This window comes from Hyaena hyaena, unplaced genomic scaffold, assembly GCF_003009895.1.
Source record: "Hyaena hyaena isolate Hyena2069 unplaced genomic scaffold, ASM300989v1 scaffold_130, whole genome shotgun sequence".
In the NCBI taxonomy this organism is placed as follows: domain Eukaryota; kingdom Metazoa; phylum Chordata; class Mammalia; order Carnivora; family Hyaenidae; genus Hyaena; species Hyaena hyaena.
The window spans coordinates 1,441,988-1,469,450 of record NW_024080762.1 but is presented as its reverse complement, the minus strand read 5'-3'; the positions used below and the strand labels follow the sequence as shown (position 1 = coordinate 1,469,450).

Sequence of the window (27,463 nt, the reverse complement as noted above, 5' to 3'; positions counted from 1 at the left end):
TACCCACAAGAGCAGAAGGGAGGGGCCCTTGTTGCTGTCCTCTCCTCTTTGGTCCAAATTAGCCAATAAAATGTCCCCAGCTGCAGTTTTTAGAGACCCACTTCCTCAGGGTGCCTGAGGATAAGGGGTAACCTGTATCAAGACAGCTACTGCCTTCCCAGCACCTCTGCACCCTGCGGATGAGATGGCAGGTGACCTGGGTTGTCACACAGGAGCGACCGCCAGGAGCTGCGATGCCCTTACCAGTTTCACCCTCAGAGGACAGGGTTCACCCACCACACTGCTCCCCCCCACCCCCATCAGAAACGAGAGGAAACTGGTGCTTCAGCTGTTGTTTATTGACACAGGAAGGCTCTATAGCAACAGGCCGGGAGGTGGCGCAGTAGCAGGGAAAACGGAGGGTGGGGGGAGTGTTTGCCTGCAACGACAGCTGAGTGGAGTGTAGGAACACAAGTGCACAATGCACGACAAGGTGGGAGTGGGGGGAGCCTGAGAGGGGTGGGAGAGCAAGGAAGGGCTTAGGCCAGTCTCCTTAAACTGGAACCACTGCCCTATGCCACAACTCTTGCTGGCGGTCTCTCGACGCCAGGCCAGGGGTGGGAGTTGTCCGGGTATCCGTTTTCTATAGGACCTGAATGGAGTACACAAAAAGGAGACGCAGGAGCTGTTGCCCTCTGTTAAAGCTCTGGGGCTTCTGGTCCTGCACCCTCTCTTCGTCCCTGGCTTGGGTGGGGTCACATGATGTGCAGCCCAGCTCTGGGTTACCCCACCCGAACAGGGTCTTAAAAAAAAAACAGTCATGTTTCACAGAGGCATTAATAGTCTTCCCTAGCATCCCAGCCCACTAGTGCCACATTACAACCCCCAAGTGAGCACTACAAGCATTGCTGGCCTAATGGATGGGTTGGGGGAAGGGGGTGGGACGGGGCTGGAGAAGGGGTTCTTGGGGCCTCTCATGGCACAGGCACTACACGCATGGTATTGGTGAAGCCGGAGCCAGGGCGCCACCCAGTCAGCACAATGACCACATCTCCCTTCTTGAAGAAGCCTCGGGCCTTGCCTAAAGGAAGAGAAGAAAGGTTGGTGAGTAAAAGCCAAGCCAGGCAGGTATGCCCCGCAGCCAGAGAGGACAAGCAGGGCTGGCTGATCATTACTTCCCTACGCCACAAGGTGGCGCAAGCATCTCAGCCCAGGCAAAGGGGATGAATGAGGGAAGCCCAGATATTTCCTTACCAAATAGAGTTGGCAGGGACCTTTGGACATCACTCATTTTATACCCTAGAGTGTGCAGAGCCTTGCCCAAAGTCAGAGCTAGTTGTTTCCGCTCACCCACTGACCCTTTTATCAGGGACAAAGGTCATGAGTACATAATCTGTGTGTCTGATACCCAGCAGTGTAGGAACTCGGGCTAATTTTTTTTTTTTTAACCCTCAGTAATGAGTAGAGATGCCAAAGAACAGACAACTCTGACTATCCAGGATCCTTTGCTTTGGGCCCCACACTGGAAGACAGTGAGGAGACAAAGTGGGCAGCTCAGCCCACTCAAAAGGCTCCTCCTTCCCTCCTGGGCTCAGCCCAGGCTTGAGGAAATGGGATGGAGGATTCAGAGAACATTCCCAAGGAAGACAGATAGGGCTCTTGCACACCCAAAGATCAGCATGTTCCCATTTCTGTAGGATCCCAGGGAGACCAATGCTCAAGCATCCTCCCTACCCACTCTAGCCCTTGCTCCCAGCCACGCACCAACATTCATGGCCAAGTTCACCCGAAGGTCCACGTCCTCAGCCCAGGCGTCCTGCACTGGGTCCTTACACACCACAGGGAAGATGCCGCGGTACAGGTGGGCCTGGCGGGCAGTCTGGTGGTTCCGGGTCACAGCAATGATGGGGGCTCGGGGGCGGTATCTGGCCACCTGGTGAGCAGACCTGAGATAGGATGATGGAGGGGCAGAAGAGACCATTAAACAGTGTTCCAGGAGCCTCCCAGGAAGTCCTGGAGAACCTTCAGCAACAGCTCACCCTCTAATCCAACTCACTGTGCCAGCCTGTGACCCTAGCCATTTTGGCATCTGCTCCCAAAGCTGGGGTGGCCCCTCATCCTGTATCTTCCACAGCACATACTACTACGCCTCTAGCTATGCCGCCCACTTGCCTTCCTCCTCTCCCCATAGGCCAGGGCCCCAGGGTCATACCAGCCCAGCATGGTCAGTCTCATCTCATCACCCGACATGGCCCATAGCTGGAAAAACCCCTCCTCTGAACTTTTCCATTCTGGCACAGACACAGCCCTGCCCAACCTCACCAGCACCCAGTCCTCTCGCTGCCAGCAACAGCTATAAGCCAAGCAGCATGTGAATAGCACCTGACTCTTGACATCTGCAAAGAACAGGAGCAGAGCCCACCAGCCCCCCTGGGACTCTGCAAGCCTTCCCTACTGCTGTACCCTTTCCCCAGCCCACATGGCCCCCAGGTCCCTAAAAGAGTCCCAGCAACTGGGCTCTAGAACCAAACCAGAGTATCTAAGCACAGCTTAGAAATCTGGGTGTTACCCAGGAGGCAAAACCAGGAGATGGGAAGGTTAGTGTCGTGGGCTCTGCCTGTGAAGGCTATGGAGGGTTCGGGGGGCCCAAGCCCCAAGGGCCAGGTGCTTCCTGGAACACGGACACCGCACACTTGCGCTTGCAGATGTCTCTCAGGAGTCGGGGCGGGCTTGCTTGCAGGAGGCACTGCGCCTCAGAGGGCAAGCTGTAAGGGCACTCAACAGGTGTCCAGGAAACTTAAGCCATATCACAGCAGAGAAAGCCCTGCTAAAGGCCCGGCCCCCACACAAGGCTTCCAGAGGGGAGCAAGTGCTGAAGTCGGGACTAGTAAGGGTGAAAGCCCAGAAGACTAGAGCTATAAATAGCCAAAGAGCAGAGGTTGGACCTTTTCATAAAGGTCAACCCTCATGATTGGAGCGGTTTATCCGGAGCCCTCTGCTGAGGGAGTCTGCACAGATCCCATGTCCTACTTCTACAGAAAGCCCCACCTACCACTCCTCAGTGCACGGGGACTGCCGGAACTGCTCCCCACTACCCTCTCCCTCCAAAAACACCCTCGTGGCCCCAGGGGCAGGGATGGGGAGCACACTCCCAGACCAGGGCAGTGTCAGAAGCTAACTCAATATCCCGGACTAGAAGGAGATCCCAAGGCCAAGGCCAAGCACAGGCCTCAGCGTGGTTGCACAGCACCAGAGAGCCAGCAGGATAACATGGTGACCTTTCGTGGTTTTGAACCCACTTGCCTTTGGGGCTCAAAGACTGACAGGGACAGGTGTACCAACCAAACAGCATGTCAGTGAACAGCACTAATTTTCCAAACTGACCTTTTAAAGAGCACACAGTAACTGGAATGAACGAAATGGTCATCTACTTTTTTAAAAGGTTAGCTTTTAAATACCAAAGAACCACTTAGAGTCAGTCTGTCTGTAGTTCTATGACTAAGTCTCTGATTTATCTGGAGAACATAAACTTGCTTTGGACCCAAACGATCCGACACCACGTGGGAGTGCTGCCTGGAATCCTCTGGACCCTGGTGGCAGGCAGAGGGGGTCTTACCTTGGCTCAGTGCCATCTGAGCCCTGTTCAATGCGCTGCTCTCCGGACACCCAAGAGAGGTGCCCCTGAGCAGGGCATCCCTGCCACCTCCTACCTGCCAGACTTGGTGAGGACGATTATGGCCCCACTGCAGCACTTGAACGAGGCCTCCACGGCGCCGACGGCGGCGGCTTCGGTGGGGTCGCTGGTAATGGGTGCCAGGCGGCGGAGTTCCTCAAATAATTGCAAGTGGTAGATGGCGGCCTCTGCCTCACGGGCAATCTAGGGGAGCAACATCCGTCCAGAGGGACGAGAGGGGGACAGAGCTTTGTCAGAGCTGTGTCACAACGGGAGAGGGTGAGGGAGGCTCGCACAGACAGCTGGTGAGGAACGTGTCTCTGGATGCGAGGCCAAGAGGAGCCCGACAACTAGAGACGCTGAGCTGAGCAAGATCAAGACTCATGGGAACTAGTCCTTCACCAGGTGCCTGTGACATCCACTGTGCCTACCGAGCCAAAGGACCCTTTGGTCCTGCCCTGCCCTGCCCTGACCTCCCTGGCTGGCTTCCTGCAGACGAGAAGAGGGCTGGGCCCTAGCGGTCTTCCAGATCAGCTGGAGCAAGAGGCTGGTTATCCTACAGTTACCTGTCCTTGGGGCCCTACCTGCCAGACTCCGTCAGAACTATCAAAGCTGCTGCTAAACACTTATAAGAAGCCTCCACGCTGCCCATGGCCATGGCTTCCATGAGGTCTGTGGAGTGGCTTGAGCCTCGCACAAGTTCTTCAAACAGCTTGCGGTGGAACATGGCTGCCTCAGCCTCACGAGCTATCTGTAAGGTTTAGGGGGGAGGAGAAGCAAGGAAGAGGGAAGGAGGAGGGGAAAAACGAGAGACAACACATGGAAAGACAGAATGGGGAATTAATCAGAGGGAAGTAACCTTAGGTTAACTGGTTTAATCTGTCCTTCAGGCAGATGCAAAGAGGCAGCATGATGAAAGCCCCACTGCTCAGGGACAGGTGGAGAATTTCTAGCACTGATTGCTGCTGCTTCTCCTCCTCTAAGAGAGGAAAAATCGGTTCTTCCATTCTGGAGGGATTTGTTGAGTGGGGTTGGGGGTAGAGAGAGACAACATGGCGGCAGGCTCTAGCACCTCAGCACAGAAACATGCCCAGGCTGGGCCCGCGCCACTCCCTGGCAGGACTTGACCATGCTGCCTCATGACACAGCTGATAGGAAGAAACAGGCCCTCCCTCCTCACATGGCTGGCTGGTTACCGCAGGGCTCCTCCATGGGCTTCCCTGCACACATGGAGCATTTGCTTGGCTTAGGGCACAGGGCTGCTACGAGCCTTTCCAGTGGCCTGCATGCTGAGCAGCGCGGGAAAGCCGGCGTCAGACACAGCCAAAGCCACACAGCTTAACCGTGTTCCAAACACGAGGGTGGAGAAATGGCAGGTTTGTGAGGGGCATACTGAACAGCCATGTGACGAGGCAGATGGCCTGTGGAAGCACGCAGGTAAGTTTAAGATGACATTTGATTAACATGTAAGGATTACCACAGTCATGAGAAAGCCATTCAGTTATGCACAGACCACCTGCTCAGGTTAACATCAAAAATTAGAAAATTTAAGCTTTAGAGGATTTTAATGCAACCAGCAGCATCTTAGAGAACGATGGGGAAAGGGAGAATCAGTAATAACATCTCATTAATTGGACGGTATAAGCAGGCATGTGGCAGGATTTACTAGGTTACAGGTTTTTCTTTCTCTGAGAATTGGGTGCATGCAGCCCAAAGATGAGGAGACATGAACAACAAACAGAACCATACCTGGTACTGCCTAGGCCCTTAGTTATGGGTCATTCATTGCCTCAGACACAAGAGAAAGCAGTGAACAGTTGCGAGAAGCTGTGAGCCAGTGTTAACTGGGGACGGGGAAAGGAGAAGCCTGCACCACCTAGCCCAGAGCCTGTAACTTATCTTCTGAGCAGTGCCTTCCAAGCCCCGCAGTTCCCTCTAAGGTGTCTGTCTGTTCATAGGGAAGACCGGGGGTATGGAAAACCAGAACTAGAATTCAGAGGCCAGACAGAGCCTGACTCTTAGCCTCTGCCCCCAGTACAGGCCCCTAATGGAGACGTGGCTTTATCTCCTGCTAGACAAAGCACAGTGCTGCAGGAGAACACTGGCTCTGGAGCCAGCAGATCTGGGTTCAAACTGAGGCTTTATCATCACGTTAATCCTCATCTGTAAGCTGGGCTGACATCTATCACACAGAGGATATGAAGATTCCATCAATCCACATAACCTAGTAACTGGACACACAGGGAAGGAGGAAAGAAAGGTTTCTTGGAGGGAGAGTTGTTTAAATTTGAGGGGTGCAGGGAAGGGGGCGTCACACAAAGGGCATGGGGATCCTTTGTTGATGGAAAAGGGAATAGGAAGGTTAAAAAAAAAAACCCACTTCAGAATCAGAAGCAAGTTCGCTAAGTTCTAACAAACGTCGTAAGCACTGACATGGGGCCGTTGTGAGAAAGTGAACCTGCAGCACTCGGGTCTCCCTGGCCTGAGGAGCCCTCGTGACTAAAGCCTGGACTGCCTCTCGAGTGAGTCTAGACCTGGACCAGACAGGGCAGAGGAACGGAGAGGCAGCCAGCAGCGGGCTGTGGCAGAGGCAAAGAGCCTTGGAGAGCTAGCTCCGTGGGGGAGACAGAAGAGCCGTGTCCAGGACTCCCTCCGGATGTTCACTGCAGGCCCAGCCCTCCTTCCGCCCATCTCTACTTGCAGACTTGCTGCCAGGCACTAAACCCCTTTTCAGCCTGCGGCGCGTGCAGCAGCTCAGCAAAGCGGGCCCAGCTGCAGGCGCCACGCAAAGCCAGCTTGGTCACCACCGCACTCACCCAGGACCCCTGGGGCGGGGAGGGGGAGGCACCTGATGTGGGACAAGGTGGGGAATCAAGTGGACCCCAGATAGATCGGCTGAGAACAGGAGCTCATGGCTCTCTCCAGAATGGGACAGAATGGGACAGAGGTATTCAGGGGTCCTCTGGGCTGTCCAGAGAAAAAGTACAAGTATCTTAGCACTTGAGCCCAGGGACGGACTCAGAGCCTTGAAGCCAGAAGTGAACTGCTTCTGCTCTAATGGAGGACGCCTCCAGAACAGAAGGAAAGAGGAGGGTGTGTGGCCAGGGAAGGCAGAAGAGGGAAAAAATCCCAAGACACCCCTCTCCCCAATTCACACCTCCTTACTCTTGTTGTGACTTAGAGGATCATCAAAGATTCTGGACGCAGACGCCTAAAAGGTGTCACACTGCACCAGAGACCACCTCCACCCCGGGCCGGCCCGAGCCCGCGGAGATGGGGAGGCCCAAAAACTCACCAGGTGCTGCATGCGAACAGCCTCCAGGGGGTAGTCCCCTTTGGCGGTCTCTCCAGACAGCATGATGCAGTCGGCTCCGTCCAAGACCGCATTGGCCACATCACTGCCCTCGGCCCTGGTGGGACGGGGCTTCTTGATCATGCTCTCCAGCATCTGGGAGGGGGACAGAGCAGGAGTGAGACGTGGCCTCGGCCGGCATCAGAGACGGACTACAAGCCGACCCCCTGGATAGCGTGTCTGCGCATGAGGGGAAGGGAGGGTGTGTGTGTTTGAGGGACACGGGGCAGGCCCTGGGGAGAGCCCAGGTGGCTGCCCTACAAGCGTGTGAGCGTGGGGAGAGGCACGTGCCTGTGTCGCACAGATGACAGGCTTCCCAGCTCGGTTGCACCGCCCGATCATCATCTTCTGAGCAAGGAAGACCTTCTCTGCAGGAATCTCAATGCCTAGATCACCACGAGCCACCATGATGCCATCGCTGGCTTCCAGGATTTCATCAAACCTGATAGAGAGGGTAGAAGACGGAGAGGTTACATGGAACAAGGTCACATCTGAGGTAGTTACTGCGCACAGGAAGTTCTCCTGGGTTCTCGGACTTAGCAGCCCTTCACCAGGAGAGCCATCTGTGACCTCATCATGCGTGTACAGAGGCGATGGGGTGTTCCAGATACCTTAGCCACCCCCACCCAAAGTGGGCTAACACTGGTGCTTGCTGGTGCTTCTTCGGCACTAGCATGGGCACTTCACTGAAGGGGCAGGGGACAGGACAAGGTTTCCTCCAAAGCCTCGTGGGCTCAATTCTTCTCCATCTGCACCTCAAGGCCCCTCTTTAAGGCATGTCTCCACCGTCTCCACTCTAGCCAGCATTTCCAAGGCAGAAAGAGAACCCAAGGCCAGCTAACTGCTCCTGATACAAAGGTCCTTGGTCGGAAAACACTGGAGGGCTGCTCCTTGAGGCAGCCCCTCCCTCCATGCTGCAGGCAAGAGTAGCTATGGCTCTGCCTGGCCTGTGGCTAGGGTCAGGGAGCACCCGTGGCTCATCAGGACGAGACCCTAGACTCCCTATCACCTAGTACAGAGGACGTCTGTGCAAGTTAAGGATGGCAAGGTCAAATGGTGGGCGGGGCTGCTCCACCCACCCCCCCCAAGTACATGCCTAATCCATACAGGTCAGTCTAGGGTTCTAGCTGTGCCAGCTTATGTTCCTAGCCGGGAGCGGGAGAGGAACAGAAACAGATGTCACCGAGCTGGCCATGCTCACTCGGCCCAACCTGGGGAATGCTGGGGAGGTGGCGAAACCAAGCTGGGACCATCTAATATACCTGGAGGAGAGGCATGTGCTTTCCTCCAGGAAGCTGGTAACATGCCAGAGCCAGCCCAGACATCAGGCCAGGGGCTTCCTAAGCGAAGACAAGGACACCCCGAGCTCCCACAAGCCTCCCAAGTGAGGGGCTAAAAGGAGCCCCTGAGCCTGCTATCTTCCTTCTGTTGGGAAAAAATGGTGGTGGATGTGGGAGGTGGAGGGGCAATATCCCCTTATTCCGGCAAACAGGTAGTGCTCCTGGTCTCTGGGTTGTGGGTTCGAGCCCCAAGCTGGGTGTAGAGATCATATGCATACATACATACATACATACATACATAAAAATAACCAATGCCTTCCATTCCCCCTCTTAAGATAGACTCATGGGTCTGACCTAAGCTAGGGAGTCTGCTTTCTGATAGGCTGGTCACAGGTTTGGGAACTGGGTATCCACAGGATACAGCCTTTTTGGAAAGGGGGGCTGGGGCTGAAGGAGGCAGGAGACAGAAAGGGGCACTTACCTCCGAACTCCCTCATGATTCTCGATTTTGCTAATTATCTTGATGTTCTTTCCTTTCTCTCCCAGGACCTTTCTCACTTCATGGACATCAGCTGCCTTGCGGATGAAAGACGCGAACACCATGTCTACATCCTGCTCTACCCCAAATTTCAGATCCTGGATATCCTTTTCTGACACAGCAGGCAAGTCCACAGCAGCCCCAGGGAGGTTCACACCCTTCTTGCTCCCCAGGGAGCCACCATTCTCCACCTCGGTCACCAGGAAGTCAGGACCTGTGCAAAATGGAATGGGGGGTGGGGGGGCAGAGCAATGAGGGCACAACATCCTCAACAGGAAGCAGGCTCTCCCCAGTACAGTGAACTGGAAAGCAGTACATTGTAGGCACTGGAGCCGTATGTCCAGAATTCAAATTCCAACTCACTAATTGTATTACCTTGGGCAAGTCAACTAACCTCTCTGTGGCCTCAGTTTCCTCACCTGTTAAGTAGGGATAATAATACCTGATACTCATAAGACTGTTTTAACATTTACACAAATTTGGGGCACTGGGTGGCTCAGTGAGTCTGAGCCCCACGTCGGGCTCCGGGCTGACAGCTCCCTCTCTCTCTACCCCTCCCTCACGCATGCTGTCTCTCTCTGTCTCAAAAATAAATAAACATGGGGCAACTGGGTGGCTCAGTCGGTTAAGCGTCCGACTTCGGCTCAGGTCATGATCTCGCCGTTTGTGAGTTCACGCCCCGCATCAGGCTCTGTGCTGACAGCTCAGAGCCTGGAGCCTGCTTTGGATTCTGTGTCTCCCTGTCTCACAAAGACACATGCTCTGTCTCTGTCATGCCCCATTCATGCTCTGTCTCTATCTCTCAAAGAATAAATAAATGTTAAAAAAAAATTTTTTTAATAAAATAAAATAAACATTAAAAATCTTTTTAAATAAAAAATTATAAAATGTATACAAATTATCAGGTAAAATGCTTAGGACAGTGCCTGACACTTAAATATTAGCTACCATTCCCAAGTATACTGGAGTCCTGCACATGTCATATTGATGGAAGAAAGAAAGCAGTAAGGCAAAAATAGTGAGGACAGATAAAAAAAAATTTTTTTTCATGTGGTGGCTCAGCTGGTTAAGTCCCCCCAACTTTAGCTCAGGTGGTCATGATCTCTTGGTTTGTGAGTTCAAGCCCCGCATCGGGCTCTGACAGTGCAGAGCCTACTTAGGATTCTGTCTCTCTCTCTCTCTCTCTCTCCCCCTCTCTCTCTCTCTCTCTCTCGCTTTCTCACCCCTCCCCCACTTGTGTGCTCTCTAAATAAATAAATAAGTAAACTTAAAAAAAGAAAAAAAAAGAGGAATTCCTGAGAATAAACAGACTTAATCTTGCTGTTGGCCAAACAAACTCCCCGTGTCCCTTGTATCAAAGGAGACTGAGAGGTGGGAGCTGGTGTTCGAGGGAGGCTGGCTCCCGTACCTTTCTCCTTCACCAGCAGAGAGATCAGCCCATCGTCCACGTAGACCTTGCTGCCCACCTCCACCACCTTGCAAATGTTCTTGTAGTCCAGCCACAGGATGTTCTCATCACATTTTTCCATGTACGCATTGTCCAGGGTGATCTTGAGAGTGGCTCCCTTCTTCAGCTCCACCTCTGCGGTGCCGCTCTACAGACAGGACAGTAAGCTACGAGGCCAGCCCTCCCGGCAGGACAAGAAAAGTTCTTTCCTCCGTGGAAAAACGCTCAGATCTCACCCAGGAGTACAATAAAGCTTCTGACTTTGGGAAGAAATGAGCTCATTCTCAAACTTATCTCAAGGAAGTCATCCAGGAAAAACCTACAATGTTTCAGTCACACTATTCAGACAGGGGAAAAGGGATGAACAGAGACTTGGAAGTAGGTTCCCAAAGTAAAAAAAAAAAAAAGGTTCCTCTCTGGTATCATTTCTTAGCAAAGTACATCAAAGTCAACATTTCTTACAGTGATGAACAGAACTCTCCTTTCTAGGTCTAAACTCTGAGGAACGTGGCCTCCGAGCAGGGCACACACATGGCTCCTGGCACCTCCTGCGCCTTCCCTCTCCCGGCTCCCCGTGATACTCACGCCCTTGATGAGCCCAGTTCGGATCTCAGGTCCTTTGGTGTCCAGGGCCACAGCAACCGGCCGGTAGCGAATGGGGTCCGAAGCAAAGCTTTCGGTGGCTGCGCGCACGTTCTTGATGGTCTCTGCGTGGTACTGAGGGAAAGGAAGGAGAATGACGGGTGTCCTCCCACATGAGGATCTAGCCCCAGAGCTGAAGCTGATCCCTCAGGAAAGGCCTGTGGATGTTCTAGACGTCCGCCTTCCTTGGCTAGCCTCAGCGTCACCCATTCACTGAGCACCCTCCACCTGCTTATCTCAATCCCCTCGGTCCCCGCCCGCTTCTTCCCCAGCACTAACTCGCTCATGGGCAAATCTTATTTTAGAATACTGCCGCCAAAACCCACTACTGGTATGGTGTACACACACTCAGCATAAAAAGAAGCGTGTCTCCCTTATTTTCCCTAGGACCTATGACTCTCCCTTGGCAAATACAGCAGGCAACTGGAATAAAAGACCTTGTACTTATGTGTGGATACTGCTGGTCTGGCAGTCAGATTCTGATAGATTTGGCAATTCTGAGCCTTTTCCTCTATAGATTCCAAGTACAATTCAAACTTCAGTTATTTACTTAAGCTTACAATGGCCCAAGCTACACAACTCACTGCTAAGGTCCCAGAGACCTGGTTTCTACCATCACTTTCCGGAGCAGCCTAGGGAAAGGTGGGAATACGCCTCTCTCTGAACGAAATGCCCTGGCTTCCATCTTTTTCTTAAGCCCTTTCTCTTTTTCCATTTGTTGCTACCATCTGACTAAAAGGAGACTCAAAGCCGAGATGTCAAAAGTGCTTAGCATAATCAGCAGATTGCTGATAACAGAAGCACCCAATTCAGCACTTTGCAGGCTTGTCCTTCAGCCACCCCAGTCGAGAAGAGTGGCACCCACAAGGAGGCTGGAGGGGAGCCAGAACCCAAGTTTAATCTCCAAGGGCAGTGCTGCCTGAGTTTGTGTCTGAAAATCTTCAGCTTCTTATCATACTGTCTAATGAGGACCACTGGCTTCTTTTCTGGGGGCAGAGGCCCTTACTCCAAGTTATGAAAATTTCCTTCTATTGCTGGCTCACAATAAAAACAGTGGAGAATAGAATATAGAGGTAATTTTTTTAAAGGAATGGGTGTTTCATATGGCCAAATGCCTTTTCCTCAGAGCTGATGTGAGGCATAAAAAGATTCCATGAAGTATTTAGAACAAAGATGAGCAACAGGAATTATTTAATAATGGTTACCTAGCATTACCATCATCTTCTACTGACCACTCTATTTCATCCACTATGCACTTTGAGTTCCTAGAATAAAATTTACTTGGTCATGAGGCAGGGAATTCCTTTAGTAGATGACTAGATTTGGCTGCAAAGTTTTATTTATGCTTTCTGCCTCATGTGCTAACCTGTCTGCTTTGGATACGGTCCTTGGCTTATCTTACTATCAGGGTGTGCTGATTTCAAAGACCATACTGGGAAGCCTTCGGTACTTTATTCTAGACTCTGGGACAGCATGAAAGAAGATCTAACTGCTCCTTCAAGGTGGGCAGAAAGAAGTCATCAAAGTCATTTAGGCCTGGTGTTCTGAACCACAGCTGGAGCTAACAGCCACATTTTCAATTTTTTCAGGCTGTTCATCAATTTATATTTTCTACATCTTGGATATTACCTTTTCTTGGAAGAGAGTCAAATTCATCTCAATGTATAGAAATTAAAGTAGAAGTCTTTCTATGACTTTCAAACTCTCTTCTAACGTATAGGAAATATTCCCTTCTCCTAGTCTTTTTTGTGTGTGTGTGCATCCTAAGTCTTGACCAGGCTTTCCAGAAGCGTCTGTGCTACAGAGGTGTTTTGGTTTGTCAAATTTAGTCTTTATTTTATGAAGTTATGCTTTTAAATCACTGTTTCTCCTCCACCCTTCTTAGATTATTTGGTTCCCAGTGTTTTAACTATTTCATTTACTTTCATTAAGACTTTTGTTTTCTGATAAGTACATTTAAGTATGTAAGTCTTCTTGATTACTATTGTTAAGATTAAAGGTTCCATAAAAAAATATGCCAGAGGATATGATCTATATAATTTCCATCTTATGGCACTTGAGGGGTTTTGGTGGCCTAATAAATTTTATAATCCTAACCATTTTAAATAAATAAGTGTTTTGGTCCTGGGCAACCATAAAATCATCTATTTATATACATACCAATGAGATTATTAGGTCTTATATTATTCAAATCTTCTCTACAGTTATCTTTTGGTACATTCTGGGGAGGTGCACTGACGTCTTCCACTAGGGTTATGGTTTTGCTGGATGTTAACAAGTGGTAAAGAAGTCCATCAATTAATACTGTCCTTGTGGAAGGTTCTAAATTTAGGTTGTTTAAAAGTCAGTATCTCTGGGAGCACATGTTCAGTGTGAACACATCTCGCCCTTGTGAACTGCCAAAAGTGGGGTTAGGGACACTGTCAAAAAAATAAGATACAGATAGTAGATGTCCCTCTGTCCGAAGGAGAGAAAACAATTCCAATGTTCTATTTTAGAAGAGTATTTCAAATTGTCCAGAGCTGGGAAAGCATGCTGTAGCATCTAGTCAAAGGTGCATACAAAGTAAGAGCTCTGGCATGCAGTCAAAACTAAAACCATTTACGTTACTTTAAATAATATTAAAGTAAATACACACACACACACATATATATATATATATATGATATTAGAACAATTTCAGATGAGCCAAAACCCTGATCCCAGAGACAACCTTATCCTGGTCAAAAACCTCAGAATAAACCCACTAGGGGACTTGGGGGATGTTTTGTTGTTGTTTTAAGTCCCCATTCTAATTTAGGAATAAGAGTTAAAGCAGAGATTATCTCCAAAGGCCTCTTGTAGTTTAAAAAAACCCAGGGGCGCCTGAGTGGCTCAGTCGGTTAAGCGTCCGACTTCGGCTCAGGTCATGATCTCGCCGTCTGTGGGTTTAAGCCCTGCATCAGGCTCTGTGCTGACAGCTCAGAGCCTGGAGCCTGTTTCTGATTCTGTGTCTCCCTCCCTCTCTGGCCCTCCCCAGCTCATGCTCTCTCTGTCTCAAAAATAAATAAACATTTAAAAAATGTTTTAAATAAATAAATGTATGTTAAAAAAATAAAACCCAAAACCCTGAGCCAGCCCCCCTCCAGCAGATGCAGTAGACAGCAGGTGGCCTTGCCATTTCGGAGCTGCAGCGGTGTTATTTTACTGGATGGGAAGAGGCCACAAGCCTAGTTAAAGGTCAGCTTCTTAAAATCTATTTCTGCTGCTTCTGCTGCACAGAGGAGACCCTGGCACGGTCTAGCAGCAAGGATCAATAGTGAACCGATCTTTAGCTTTATCTTTGGGCTAAGCAAACACTGGCAGGAATTCCTGGGGACTTCTGCCAAGGACCCCGACATTAGAAAATTACAGAATGTCATCATAGACCTGTCTTAACCTGCCCGAAGTGCTGGCTGAGCCCAGTTCCTCTGAACTTGGTCAAGCCTCCATGACATTTGAAAGGCAGCTGCCTGCCAGGCCATAGACCGTTTATGGAACACGGGTTAGGGAACCCACGACAGAGTCTCACGTTTCCAGAAAGGAGAAATTCACCTCTTGGACTGTACTTCCTGAGGCTTTATTTTTAGTCTAACCTTAACACCAGCTTCCAAATGCCAGAGGGCAACCCCTCACCACTTGCCCTTACAGGGTAGCATTTTCCTTATTCTAAACAGAAGAGTGGGGGAAGTTTGGCCCATCCATTACTTCAGTATCAACACCACTATGAAAGCTCACAGCTTATGAGTAAGGCTGATGGTTTTTAAAAGGAATTATACCTCAGGGAAGCTCCACTCCTCCTTCAAAATGAGTCTGGGAACAGAAGCAGGAATGGAGCACTTCCCAGTAGCTGGCTACTGGTCCCTAGGTAAAGCCTCTGTCCACAGGTCAAGTCAGCTCATAAACAGCCTCAGCACGAATACATTCGTACCAGGCTGCTGGGGAAGTGTGCAGTCTTTAGATTAATGTACCACAGCCCCTGGGAAGGCACAGGCCAAGAACACAATGTCGATGAAGTGGGGTATTATATGCCAAGAAGTGTTAATGCATTAGACTCAGTCCTTAACTTGCAATGAAGACTTCTCCTGGACCTGCTCAGTTATCTTGGGTCTGAACTAGGCCAGCATTCAATCTGCAGGGTGACCTTTTGGTTCATCACCTCAATATGAACTGTTACAGAAACCCAAAGGTAAGGAGGTGTCAAGCACTGTGGCCATGATGCCCAATGGCTTACAAGGTTTTCCAGTAGGACCCTTCCACACTTTTTAAGTTTATTTTTCCCAGCAATCTCTAAACCAAACTTGGGGCCCAACCCACAACCCCAAGATCAAGAGTCACACGTTCTTCTGACTGAGCCAGTCAGGCACCCAAACCTTCCCCACTTTTGTTAACACAGGTGCGCGAGATAACTGCGGCCAATAACGAAGCAGATCTTCTTCGCAGAAGGAGACCTGGCCAGCTGAGATGGGGAAAGGAGCATAGGGGAATGCTAGTGACGATGATCTCCCCATCAGCTGTAAACCCCAGACTCTTTCTTGCCTGATCCTCTGTGGCTAAATGAACACTGCATTTCTGCCCAGTTTCCTACATGTGGCCCCAGTGGCCAAACTGTCCAGCTGAGGCTCACCTCATGAGTTCCATGAGAGAAGTTCAGACGGGCCACATTCATTCCAGACTTAATCATCTCCTTCAGCATCTCCACAGATCGGGAAGCTGGGCCTAGTGAAAAAAAAAAAAAAAAAAAGTAAAGCCTAAGTGTTAATTATTCAAAGCAGAAATAACATTTGGATTGGAGAACTCTTGATATTCTTTTTCCCTAAAATCTCTCTCCCACAAGTAGACCAAAATTCTTTCAAAAGCATATACATAGCTAGTATTGTGTTTGCCCACTTTGATTTTAAGGGGACACTTTTCCCATTTCCATCAAATTCTACAGGCTCCCATCTAACTAGGAAAGCCTAAGTAAGACTTGGCCAGCCCCCTCTGCTCTCCCTGAAGACTAGCCAGATGTCCAACCACAGAATTGTGTTTGTACAGAGCATGTCAGAAAGGTCTTCCCAAGAGAGGCACCTGGGTGGCTGTCAATTAAGCATCCAACATCAGCTCAGATCATGATTTCATGGTTCATGAGTTCAAGTCCCACATCAGGCTCTCTGCTGTCCGTGTAGAGCCTGCTTCGGATCCTCTGGTCTTCTCTCTCTCTGCCCCTCCCCTACTATCTCTCAAGAAAATCTTCCTAACATTTCTGAGATGCTCCTACAAGAGGTGGTAAGGAAGACATCACTAAATTTGGCCTTTAGCAGCAACCACACAGCATACTAATTCCTTACTGCAATTTCTGATAACTTGAGTTTCCACCAGAAACTGGGTAGCCTCTAGCCCAGCACCAGGTTTGCTACATTTATTTTGTCTTTTCAGGAGAGAAAAGATCAGTCACAGGAGGCCCTTGTTTTGGGGGTCACACCCACTCACCGATGGTACAGATGATGCCAGTGTTCCGGGCCGTGATGGGTGGCGAGTCGATGTCCAGGCGGCACATGTGCTCCAAGAACGTGTCAGCCATGGCCGCGTGCAGCTGCTGGGTCTGAATGAAGGCAGTCCCGACATCGCTATGGGGCTTTGACATGGCTGCTGACGTCCTGGGTCCAGAGGAACTGAGGAGAGAGCGAGCAGTCTGAGAAGCCCAGGTGGTTAATACACCACTTGGCATGTGAAGCTGTTTCCTGCTTACACATTAACTCAATAAGCACACTTTGTGCACAAGCCACAGGAAGCCCTGCCACGCTCTGGCCATGTGGGCGCTCCTCAAGTTGGGCAAAGGGTTCACGTGCCTGTGAGCAAGTGGGAAGGACCTCAAAGAACAGTTTAAAAACCTCGTACCCAATGCGTGTACTTCCCAAGTACCCGCTGTTAAACAGACCCCCCCCCCTTACAATATAGCTCCCATCTACCGTGACAGCTTTCGTGTCCATCCTACAAACAACACTTCCCAGGCACAGTAGGAGCTTTCCCAAAAGAAAGTTGTAACCAATCTTCCAGTGAGGTAAAGAACGAACTCCTAGCTTAGCACCCTGGTGAATCTAGATAGCTATCTCAAAGCTATAAATGCCTGCTACAGGGCAGGGCATCCACGCAGGCTTTTAACAATCTCCACCCAAACACAAAGTGATTTTCCTGGTTTTAAAGACAGCCACCAACCAGGCACTCCGCTGAGCTCTGGGATCCTAGATCGTCACTCACAACGTTGCACACATCAAGTTCATTCCTCAGCTCACTCTGGTAGGAGAGTTCACGGACAGATCGTAAAAAACCAGCCCCTGGACAGGAAGCAAAGTCGATCCAAAACCCTGAATGCAGAAGTCTTTTGCCCCAGGAGTCTGTACCTAAAAATTACATTTACTTTCGGTTAGCAGGACTTTAGGATGCGCAAAGCAATTTGCATAAAACCAAGGATAACCGGTCTGGTTCTAAAAGGAGTACAGAGACCTTAACAGGACAGTCACAACATGAGAAAACGAAGATTGCTTGCCACATCCTTTTCCCAACTGATTTACTGATGCACCATCCCAGTTCAACTTCCTGACAAGCACATCACCCCAAGTAACAAAGACCATCTGTGTTTCAGGTAATTAACCAGGCCAGGTCACAATCCTGACAACTGTCCCGACCTTTGCTTTCTTCATTACTGACTTACAACTAAACTCACTCAGCCGGTTAGTTAGCTGATTGTTACAAAGACTTGAGAAGCTTCCAGGCAGTGTCTGAAGAACCCTTAGGTAAGGATGTGAGCCAGAGCTGGACACTCCTCATCAGAAGGCTGTCCTCCTCCTCAAGTTCTCAGACCAACGGCTACTCCTTCTGAAACCCTTGAACCTAGAGGCTTCAGCCCAGGCTCTGGAACAAGCCCCCCTTCAGCCCTGTCCCTCCTCCTCCTAAATCTAAGGCACCCCTGATACCTCACTCTTACAATCTTTCTCCTCCATCCTTAACTTGGTGGCCTCTCTGGGTAGCTTGAATAGACCAAGCATATAAATCCACCTCTGCTACCTTTGAGAATTGTGATAAAAGTCCAAGAAGCTTTGTGACCAGGTATTAGCAAACCTTGTCAGCTGCTGAAAACGAATGGCTACCACATTTAAAAAAAATGGGGGGGAGTCTGCGTGTGAGTGGCTCAGTTCGTTAAGCGTCCCACTTCCGCTCAGGTCATGATATCAAGGTTCGTGAGTTCGAACCTTGTGTCGGGCTCTGTGCTGACAGCTCGGAGCCTGGAACCTAATTTGGATTCTGTGTCTTGCTCTCTCTCTCTCTCTGCCCTTCCCCCACTCATACTCTGTGTAATTCGCTTTCAAAAATAAATAGACCTTTGGAAAAAACAAAACAAAACAAAACAAACAAACCAGATGGCTACCACCAGTCCTCAACTACAGAAGCCAAAACTTTAAAACCGGGGAAGAAAGATACTGGCTAACTACTCCATGTGGCCAATGCACTGTTCCCTTCAATGTGCATTTCCTAACTCCCTAATACATAGCAGGCACCAAAATGAAAATGTCAACCCTCTCCTCCACGACCTATTTGGTTTTAGATCTGTCAGCACTTCATACTTGGAGATATTCTGGTGTTTGTTGAGTGACCTTTCAATGCATCTTAACACCTCTTTGTCAAAATCAAAGTTCTACCTCCCTTCCCCTCCTTTCCCAAATCTGAAAAACTGAGGAGTTGCCGACGGTGTTGCCAGAGCAGCCAGGGTTCCGTTACCTGTACTCAAGGGGAGTCAGGGTTGCCGCCTGCAGAGCGCACAGCGGGGCTTAGGTAAGTCTGGCTGTTAAGGGACACCGGCGAAGAGATGGCAACAGGTGGCACACCGAGCCAGCTGGAACACAAAGGCCTTGCTGTGGCCTCTGACTGGAGTCATCATCCAGTCTGAGGACTGGATCATGAACCAAGTAAGATCTGAATGAATGGGCTGGAGTAACTAACCCCAGTCTTCTCAAAAACCATCAGCTGGCAAAAACAAAAACACAAAAAACAAGAACAAAAACAAAAGAAAAAAAATTAAAAAAATCAGCAGCACCAGGTGCCTCTTCTCTAGACCTGAGACATCAGGGTTTCCTTGCAAGGACCTGGCTGGGGCCACTGGTTATTGGGTCATACCTTGTGTTCTCTGGGCTTGGGCTTCCGGTGACATAATGCTCTTTTTTTGGCTCAGGGTGGCTCCTTGGCCTCACTTGCAAAGATCGCTCGGAGCTGAGTAAGGTTTGCTCTGCAGAGCTGCACAAGGATCAAGGCAGAAGCTGAGTGTAACCAAAGGTCTTTGGGGCAATGGCAAAAATTACCTTAGTAACCAGGTACCCAGATGGCAGCTGCTCCTAGAGATTCAGCTATGTTGCAGAGAAAATACCAAGAAACTGGTAATAGAAACTTTGCAGGTAAAAGTTAAGTTCTTACTGGCTCCTCGACTGGACATCAGATGACCTTCCTTCTAAATTCTCTTTAAGCTTATGGTTTACTAACATTTCACTATTCTACACAAGAGCCTCGTTGGTTTTGGCTCAGGTCTTGATCTCATGGCTCGTGAGACTGAGCCCCACACTGGGCTCTGCACTGCCAGCATGGATCCTGCTTGGGATTCTTTCTTTTCCTCGCTCTCTGCTCCTCTCCCACTCGCACTGGCTCTCTCTTTCTCAATATAGATAAATGAACTTTAAAATAAATATACACCAAAGAACTAGAAAGGTATCTACCAAAATGTTAACAGTATGTCATCTGGTGATAGGATTACGACCAATTTTTTTCTTCCCTTTACTAATAAATTTACCGGTATGAAATATTTCCATGTTAAGAAAAATGGCAACTGTACCTCTTCTGAAAATGATAACATAAGTTTCCTGGTAGAAGTGTTGGAAGCTTCTGCTTTTATTAATCAACCACTGCTCTAAGCATTTCAAGAATACTCTGCTTACACATGGCAGAGGGGAGATAACACAGCTTAGGCCCAAACTCACAAATCCCTTGCAAGGCAGTTCCACTGGCTTAAAGCCAACCTTGATCTGTTAGAACCTCAAGGCAAAAAAAAACAAAACAAACAAAAAAAGTTGTTAAAGTCCACGGGACAATTTTATGAAAAAAAACCCTATTAGTTATGCACCCAATTCAGCAAACTTCTTTTCCTCCATCTTCACGGCAAAATCTCTGTGACAGGGATGTTCTGGTACAGAAGGGCTGTCTCCAAGGCCAGGAGCAGATACAATTATAATGGGCTCAAATGATAATCCTATTTCACATGTCAAATTAAATCTGAGGTTTTGCAAGCTCTGATCTTTTGCTCACCCGGCTATTAAACACAAAAAAATAACAAACGAAAATCTGTTTGGCATTTGCGTGGATTTGCATGCCAGCGGTCAAAAAAAGCCTGCTTGTCAGGACTCCTAGGAGAGATCTCACCATGTCCTTAAAGGCTGTTACCAAACCAGAGAACTCAGGTCTCATCCCCAGGTCACCAGCAGTCCTCCGGCCTCGGAGTCTCGCTTGCCAGAGGGTCAAGGCCTCTGCTCCCAAGGTCCTCCCCGAGCCTCTTTCTCCTGAGCACAAGCTGCCCATCCGGCCAGCCACCCAACTCGACTTCTTCCCAAAACACCCTTCGATGGTCCCCTAGCCCCAGGATGGCAGCCGGGGCCCTCGTTTCTGAGGGCGGGCCTCTGGGAAGAGCTCCCCCGCCCCTGGCGCTGGCCTTCTGGACGGTGCCCGCCGGGACATGCAGCCAGGCCAGTGCCCGTCTGACTCACTACTGCATCCTCCTCCTTGGGAGGCACAGACATGCGCAGCCAACCTCCAGCCAGCAGTGGAAGCCCGGCGTATCCACTGATGGTGGCAAATGCCGTGCTCAGGCGCAGGAACCTTATTCGTGAGCGTGAGCCCCTGCAGTAGGATCTTCCTCAGAGCCATGTCTCCTCTGTGAGAAACGAGACAGCCGTCAGAGGCCTCGGTGCAGGCTGAGGGGATGGAGTAGGTACCCTCACGGCTCAGCTCCACGTGCCCCTCTTCCCACCTTTCCTTCCTCATCTCCGGCAGCCCCTGGTCCTCTACAGCTCTAGCTTCATTTGTGCCAGGAACAATTCTTTGGCCACTGTCCAGAAACCAGAGTGGGAAGGAGCATCTAAAACACACAACATGCCTCTTCTTAGAGCCAGTACTGCTGGCGAGTTGTGCTGGCTGGGAAGGCTTCACGCTTCACCAATTCTTTCACAAAGGCCCCAATCATTCTGCCCTAGTAAACTAGCCTGGCCCGTGGGCCTGTGTGTGCATAACCCAATTTTTAACCAGCCAGGGCTCTCTGCACCAAGTCTGCTCTGATGCCAAACCTCACCGCACAGAGTAACCCAGTAGTGATGGCACCTGATGCCCACGATTGTGTTCCTTGCTCTAACATTGATTTGCTACCTACACCTCCAGGTCAGCAAGATAAAGGCCTTTCAATGTCCTCATCTTCAGACGAGGCGTCCAGGCCAGCCTGCTCTCTAGGAGCATCTCTTCTTAGATGCCGGAGCAACAGAATTCCCAAGACTGGCCCTAATCTGACTATGACAGCACCAAGACCAAAACGGGTGCCGGGCGACTAACAGAGCCTAGTAAGGTCCAGACCGAATAGGCGGTTTGTCCTTATATTCAGTTAGAGTGATGATATCAGGTATTTACATATGGAGTGGGGTATGGAAAAGAAGCCATTTTTAGCTAAGAGATTTGAATCTGAAGTCCAATCTACCCTCAGCAGGCTTGATAATAGAAATCCAAGTCTAGTTTACCTGGTTACATAAAACAAAATGAGCCCCCTTGCAGGTTCAAGTAAAATTCCCTTGCTTTTGTTTATTATGGCTAAAACTAAGGGAGTTAAACTTCAAAAGCAGGAGCCTATGGTCCTATTTCAATCTTGAGTGTAAAGAGGGCACTAAGGCAGACACAAAATGGGCCCACCCCCCAAAGGACCACTCAACTCCAGGGCAACTAAGTCCCAAGTCAGAGAAACATCTGATGTCCTCGTCTGACCACAGATGCTCAGAGCAGAGAACTGGTTTGAGTCTGAAGGAGGAAGTCTGGAGGAGCTTTTGTTGTCCTGTGTTATGATGTCTCCTTACTAGGCTTAAAATAATGAGGCAGTGTTTCACAGCATGACATTCATACTCTGGGACCAGCAAAGGACCTGGGACCTTGTAGTTTAGGGCCCAAGTCAGGGACAAGCAGGATGGGTGATGGCCTCCAGAGTGAGGCATTAGCTCAGCATTTAAAGGGAGAGCTGCCCTGCATCATGGTTGGAGGGAGGGGAAGGGGGATGAGGGGAGGGTGGGAGGAGGATGGGCAGGGCCAGCTCTCTAAGAGCACTGACCTAGTTTGTATGACTGCTCTTCCTACAGTGACCTTCACAGATTTGCTTCTATTTTGTTTTATTCTGAACTAAAGAAAAAAAAAAAAAAAGAAATATTAACATCTCTATTTCTACCACCCAGAACGGACTACTAACACTTAGCCAGAATTTCTTTAGGCTTTGAAAAAAAAATACAATTTTGTAGAGTTCATTTTCCCTCCATCCCCAGGCCCCTCCAACCCTTCCACAGCCTGTCACAAACTCAGACACCCAACTACTTTCACGAATTTTCTATCCCAATTCATTTAGGTGTGTCTATCTCTATACCGACTCCCATGATGTTGTTTTCTAAAATGTTCCTAGTATACTGTACAAATAGACAACCTGCATTTTTTAGCACATTTAAGATCTACCCGGTGGGTACACAGATCTGGTTAGTTCATACGAACTGCCGTACTAGCCCACTACACAACTAGATCATTTACTTATGTATTCTGTATCCCCTTACTGGTTGGCCATCCTCCTCCCCTACTGAATCAATTTCTCCCCATTAACTAATATAATGACAACTCTACCCTAGTACATGGTTCCTTGCGCAAACGTGAGCTCCTCTGTATTTCCACAAATGGAATTCCTGAGTCACAGGGTATGTTTATTTTCTTTTACTAAATATCGCTGAAATGCTCTCCAAAGTGGCTATATCCACTTGCAACCAAGCAGTAACGTGAGCTACTCTGCACTCTTCTACCTCCGCCCAACATTCAATACTGTCAGAGCTTTAAAACATTCACCCATCTAATAGGTAACATCTATTAACCTGCTTTCTAATGGAGTAACAAAAGCAGGATAGCGGATATCAGAAGTCTCTACTCCCTTGCCTCTAACTAGATCAAAGCTCCCAGGGCTCCTCCAAAATGCCCATGGTTTTGTCTCCTATAACATAACTGACTCACTTACTGGGTGATTCCTTTGCCCTCATGACTGGAAACCAGGAAGACCCCGATTATCTAAAATTAAATAAATATTAACAATAAATAAATACTAGGTTGATTTCAAAGGCTTGGAAGAACGGGGCCTTTTCATAGGAGTTTCTGGGCTGCATCAGCGAAGGTGGCACTATCATATCCTATCTTGGCATCTCCCCCACCAGAGCACCTGCCTAACGACCGGAGCAAGGCTTGCTAGCGTCAGGAGAGAGAGGCTTAGTGAGAGCTCCCCAGAAGCTTCTCCGAAGGACAGAAGAAGGGGAGGTAGGTCTCAGAGGCCACCGGAGGTACTGCAGCCCGCTCACCCTCCTACGTGCAGACCAGCACAAACCACTGCAGGGGCGGGGCCGTTCTGGCCCCGCCAGCCTCCCCTCCTGAACTGAACAGTCAGACCAGGAGGCAAAAAGGCCCAACAGAGGTTGCCCGGCACCATCCCCTACCCACCCTGGCTCCCTTTCCCCAAAGCAGCTTCTTTAACAAAGCCCCAAATGATCAGACTATTCATTTATCTAGGCTGAGATTAGCTTTTGGAGAAAACTCCCAAATACCCAGAAGGTATGCTAGTATTAAGAACAGGATTCCCTTAGCCCTGTTCCTTTCTGTACCAGAATTAAGGTTTACAAGGATAACTCAGGGTCCTATAAGACAAAAAATTATCTTTTTAAAGTAATCTCTGTGCCCAACGTGGGGCTCAAACTCACAACCCCAAGATCAAGACCCACATGCTCTACTGACTGAGCCAGCCAGGCTCCCTTCCTGTAAGACTTTTTACCAAATCACTTTAACGTCTCACAAGATCCTCAATGAGGGTGCAAGAAAACGGTGCTCGCACAGGCAACTCATTCTTGTGGTGTACCAACTGAGATTTGACTGTGGACGTTTGGAATGATTCAGAAATGAAATGTCAAATGAGTCACTTTCCCCTACCTTGAGCTGTCTTAGCTCTTGGCTAAAATAACACATCCTGACATGCCTTCATACAAGCTGAAGCAAAATAAGTTAGAACCAGTGTAGTTGATAATGCACGGGTTGCATTTTCTATATTTTCTAGCTCCTAGTCATTTCCTCATTTCTCTCATTGCCTCAACATTAAGAAACCCGGCTTTAAGAAATAAAATGGCTTTTCCTGTGACCCCCCTCCCCCCATTAATGTCACAACATTAAAGGCACAGAAGCAACTCCCTACAAGATGCTAGCTGTTTGGAGTCCCAGCTACCAAATTTGCCAAGTCACTGGCAAATTACTGGGTCTTAGAGACCCAATAATGCTTTTTGTTAAACTATGAATTCAACACTAAAATTATTTACTTCTAATGCAGTGCTGAAAACAAGAGTAGCTATACTAAGGCAGGAAGAGATGAACGTTCACTTATTTCGACTCAAGTCCAGTAACTCAGAAATGAGTTCAAGGACATTCTTTCAGTCATCATTATTCATGACCATTACAGCCCTCCTCCCACAAAGGGTGCCACGTCAGGACACAAGCTACCTTACTTGGGCCCGGGGCTCTGCCAGGCTGCACCTAAGCTTTGAGGGCAGCCTAGGGCGCTGGGGGACCTGGACAACTATCTTTCACTCAGGTGAAACCATTTTTAACGTGGGGGAAACACACGCTTCACTATTTGACTCACTGAATAGGGAGAAGGGACTTTTTAAACGTGTGAAGACCACAGTGCAGTTTCCCACTCACCCAATGAAGAGAATTCTCTCACAAGCAGATAAGTTGAAAGGTTGAGTCATCTTCCCCACAGAGGACCCCCCTCCGCCACAGACCTGGTGCTGGGTTACATATCCACCCCTCAGAACAGCCCCACTGCGTTTGCCAACAGCATCCTCAGGCAACAGGAGAGCAAATTATTTGCTAATAATGCTGCGGTGCAGGAGTCCTGACCCAGGATGGCCTCTGCACCCCAGGAGTGGCCACACCCTCAGGACTGTCAACAGGAGCCTACAGTCCCCGCTTCAGATCCTAACTTCACACTCCCCAGCTGGTGGAGCAAATCCTAGAACTCCACCTGGAGTCGGTGGGGAGAACAGTGAAGATTTCAGTTCTCTCCTGCTGAAATTCTGCCTCCTTGCCTTCCTTCCTTTGTCTACAGGTCCCCATTCTCAGGAGACCAAAGTAGAGCCACTGCAGCAAGTAGAAGGCTGCAAGATAACATTATTAGTTACTTTGTAAACACAGTACCAGGATCCCTTAAGGGACTCGTTTCCAGGAGATGTTTGGTATTTAAAAAGCATGACTCCAAAAATTAACTAGGAATAAGAATCTGGGTATGGCAGGAAAAGATGAGCCCTCACACTCAATTCCGGATTAAGTGATTGTGCTCAGTGACCAAAGAGTACGTTTTAAGACATTTCTTCTGGACATCTCACTAGAGATTAGGCACTGAGCTGAGTACTCACCATATATTCATGTGTGTATACAGTGACCAATCCTTTCAGCCATCAGGAGGGAAATGTTAATCCCAGTTTATCCATGGGAAACTGGGGTCCTGGGGCTGGATTTCCTCTTATCATTCCGCATGTTAATGAGTCAGACCCGATTCTAAAAACCTGTTAACTTCCCAATGCCTCTGTCCATCATGCCTAGTCCTTAACCATCAGGCTTAAGCGTACAGTAGACAGTCCATGTCTTAGGTTTGAAGAAGCCGGATTAAAAGCCAAAGGATGCCTTTCCATGACTGGACTTTTACGTAACCTTCCTACTAGAAGGTACTTTTCTGCTTCAAGCCCAGTGTGTGATGCCACCTCGTGAGCCTTTCTCCATCCCTCCCATTTCTCACCCAACAGGAAGCGGTCCCTTCCTCGCAGCACTTAACCACTGGTAACTTTCATGTTAGTTCCCTAATCACACTGTGAGCTTTGTGGGCTATGATCTTTCTAGTCATCCCCCCATGCCCCAAAACAGCTTAGCACACAGGAGATTTTATTGAGTGAACGCGGCACGTGGCGTCAAGTTGTTGACATATTTCTTTTTTGCTCCCACCCACCCCGAGACCTCCGTGTTCCGGAACCGGGGAGCATGTGCTCAGCGAGGTGAAGCAGAGGCGAGGCTGCACCGGTCCTGCGGAGGGGCGGGGCGGGTCCCAGTCCGCTATGTGCAGCCCAGTAGCCGCGGAAGGGAGCCCCGGGACCCCCTTCGGAGCCAGCGCAGCGAACCCGGAGCGGCCCCAAACAGAAATGCGCCACAGGGGCAACCACCCTTTCTTCTCCACGCAGCGGGAAGGCCTAGGGTTACATAACCTTCCAAACGCGCCGCGGGCCGCCGCTGCATCCCCGGCCGCACGGGAGCCGGCCCTGCCCATCCGCAGACCGCTGCGATTCGGGCTGCGGACACCGGCCCGGGGCTCCACGACCCAAGCTGGAGGGCCGGGAGGCGAAGAGGGTGCAGGCGGACGTGACCAGAACAAAGGGGAGGGGCGAGGACCCGGGCGGAGCGAATCAGAGAGCCGAGGAGAGGGATGCGGAGGAGCGGACGTGACCAGAATGGAGGGGGAGGGGCGGGCCCGGAGCATGAATGGGGGAAGGGGTAGACACGAGGGGCGACAAGGACGCGGGAATAGCAGCGAAGCTGAATGGAGGCGGAACGGGGGGGGGGGGGGGGAGGAGCTGGGGAACGGGTTTCGAAGAGAGGTTTCAAGGAAAGCATCCTAATGAGGGGGGGCAAGGCCAGCGGAGGGCCCAGGGAGCGGGAACGGTACAGTATTAAGGGGCCAGGGGAGGAGGCGAGCAGAGGAGCAGGGGGTGAGGGAGGAAAGGAAGGAATCCAAGGAGGGAACACTGGAAGGAAGGCGAGGATGGTAGCCGATCGAGGAGAGGGAGGCGAGGATGGGACCAGAACGGGGGTGGGCACTGGAGCAGCAGAGGGCCAGCTTTGGGAGAAACAGGAGCTGGGGGTCTGGCCCTAGGCGCGAGCTGGCTCCCTCCTCTCTCCCGACTCCAATCGGGGGCGAGATGCCCAGGACCCTGCGCCGACCCCGGTGTGGGTGCCCTGAGAGCGCAGACGCCCGGGAGTCCGCACTAGCCGGGTGCAGGAGACCCAGGTGGGGACGGATGGCCCAGCCTCTGCCCCGCTCACCTCGCGCGCGGTCCCGCTCGAGCTGCAGTGCGGCTGCAGAAACTGCTGGGCGATCGCGACGCGTCGCTGCTGTGCGGGAGGCGGCAGTCTGAGCCCCAAGGTTATCCCG

The 27,463-nt window shown here is 50.0% G+C and overlaps 1 protein-coding gene across 2 annotated transcripts; it reads right to left on the bottom strand.

Moving 5' to 3' along the window:
* Nucleotides 1-317: 317 nt before the first annotated feature.
* Nucleotides 318-27,463, bottom strand: PKM (pyruvate kinase M1/2). 2 transcript variants are annotated; one of them, XM_039237884.1, is made up of 11 exons: nt 27,355-27,463; nt 16,402-16,583; nt 15,557-15,648; nt 10,855-10,986; nt 10,231-10,417; nt 8,766-9,036; nt 7,296-7,446; nt 6,948-7,100; nt 3,690-3,856; nt 1,744-1,925; nt 318-1,060 (listed from the first exon to the last, which is right to left on the bottom strand). In XM_039237884.1, the coding sequence occupies exons 2-11, from the start codon at nt 16,553-16,555 to the stop codon at nt 954-956; spliced, it is 1,596 nt and encodes a 531-aa protein (XP_039093815.1). In that variant the 5' UTR covers nt 16,556-16,583; nt 27,355-27,463; the 3' UTR covers nt 318-953. The 2 variants fall into 2 exon arrangements, with proteins under 2 accessions (XP_039093815.1, XP_039093814.1); XM_039237883.1 differs by lacking the exons at nt 3,690-3,856; nt 27,355-27,463 and adding an exon at nt 4,237-4,403.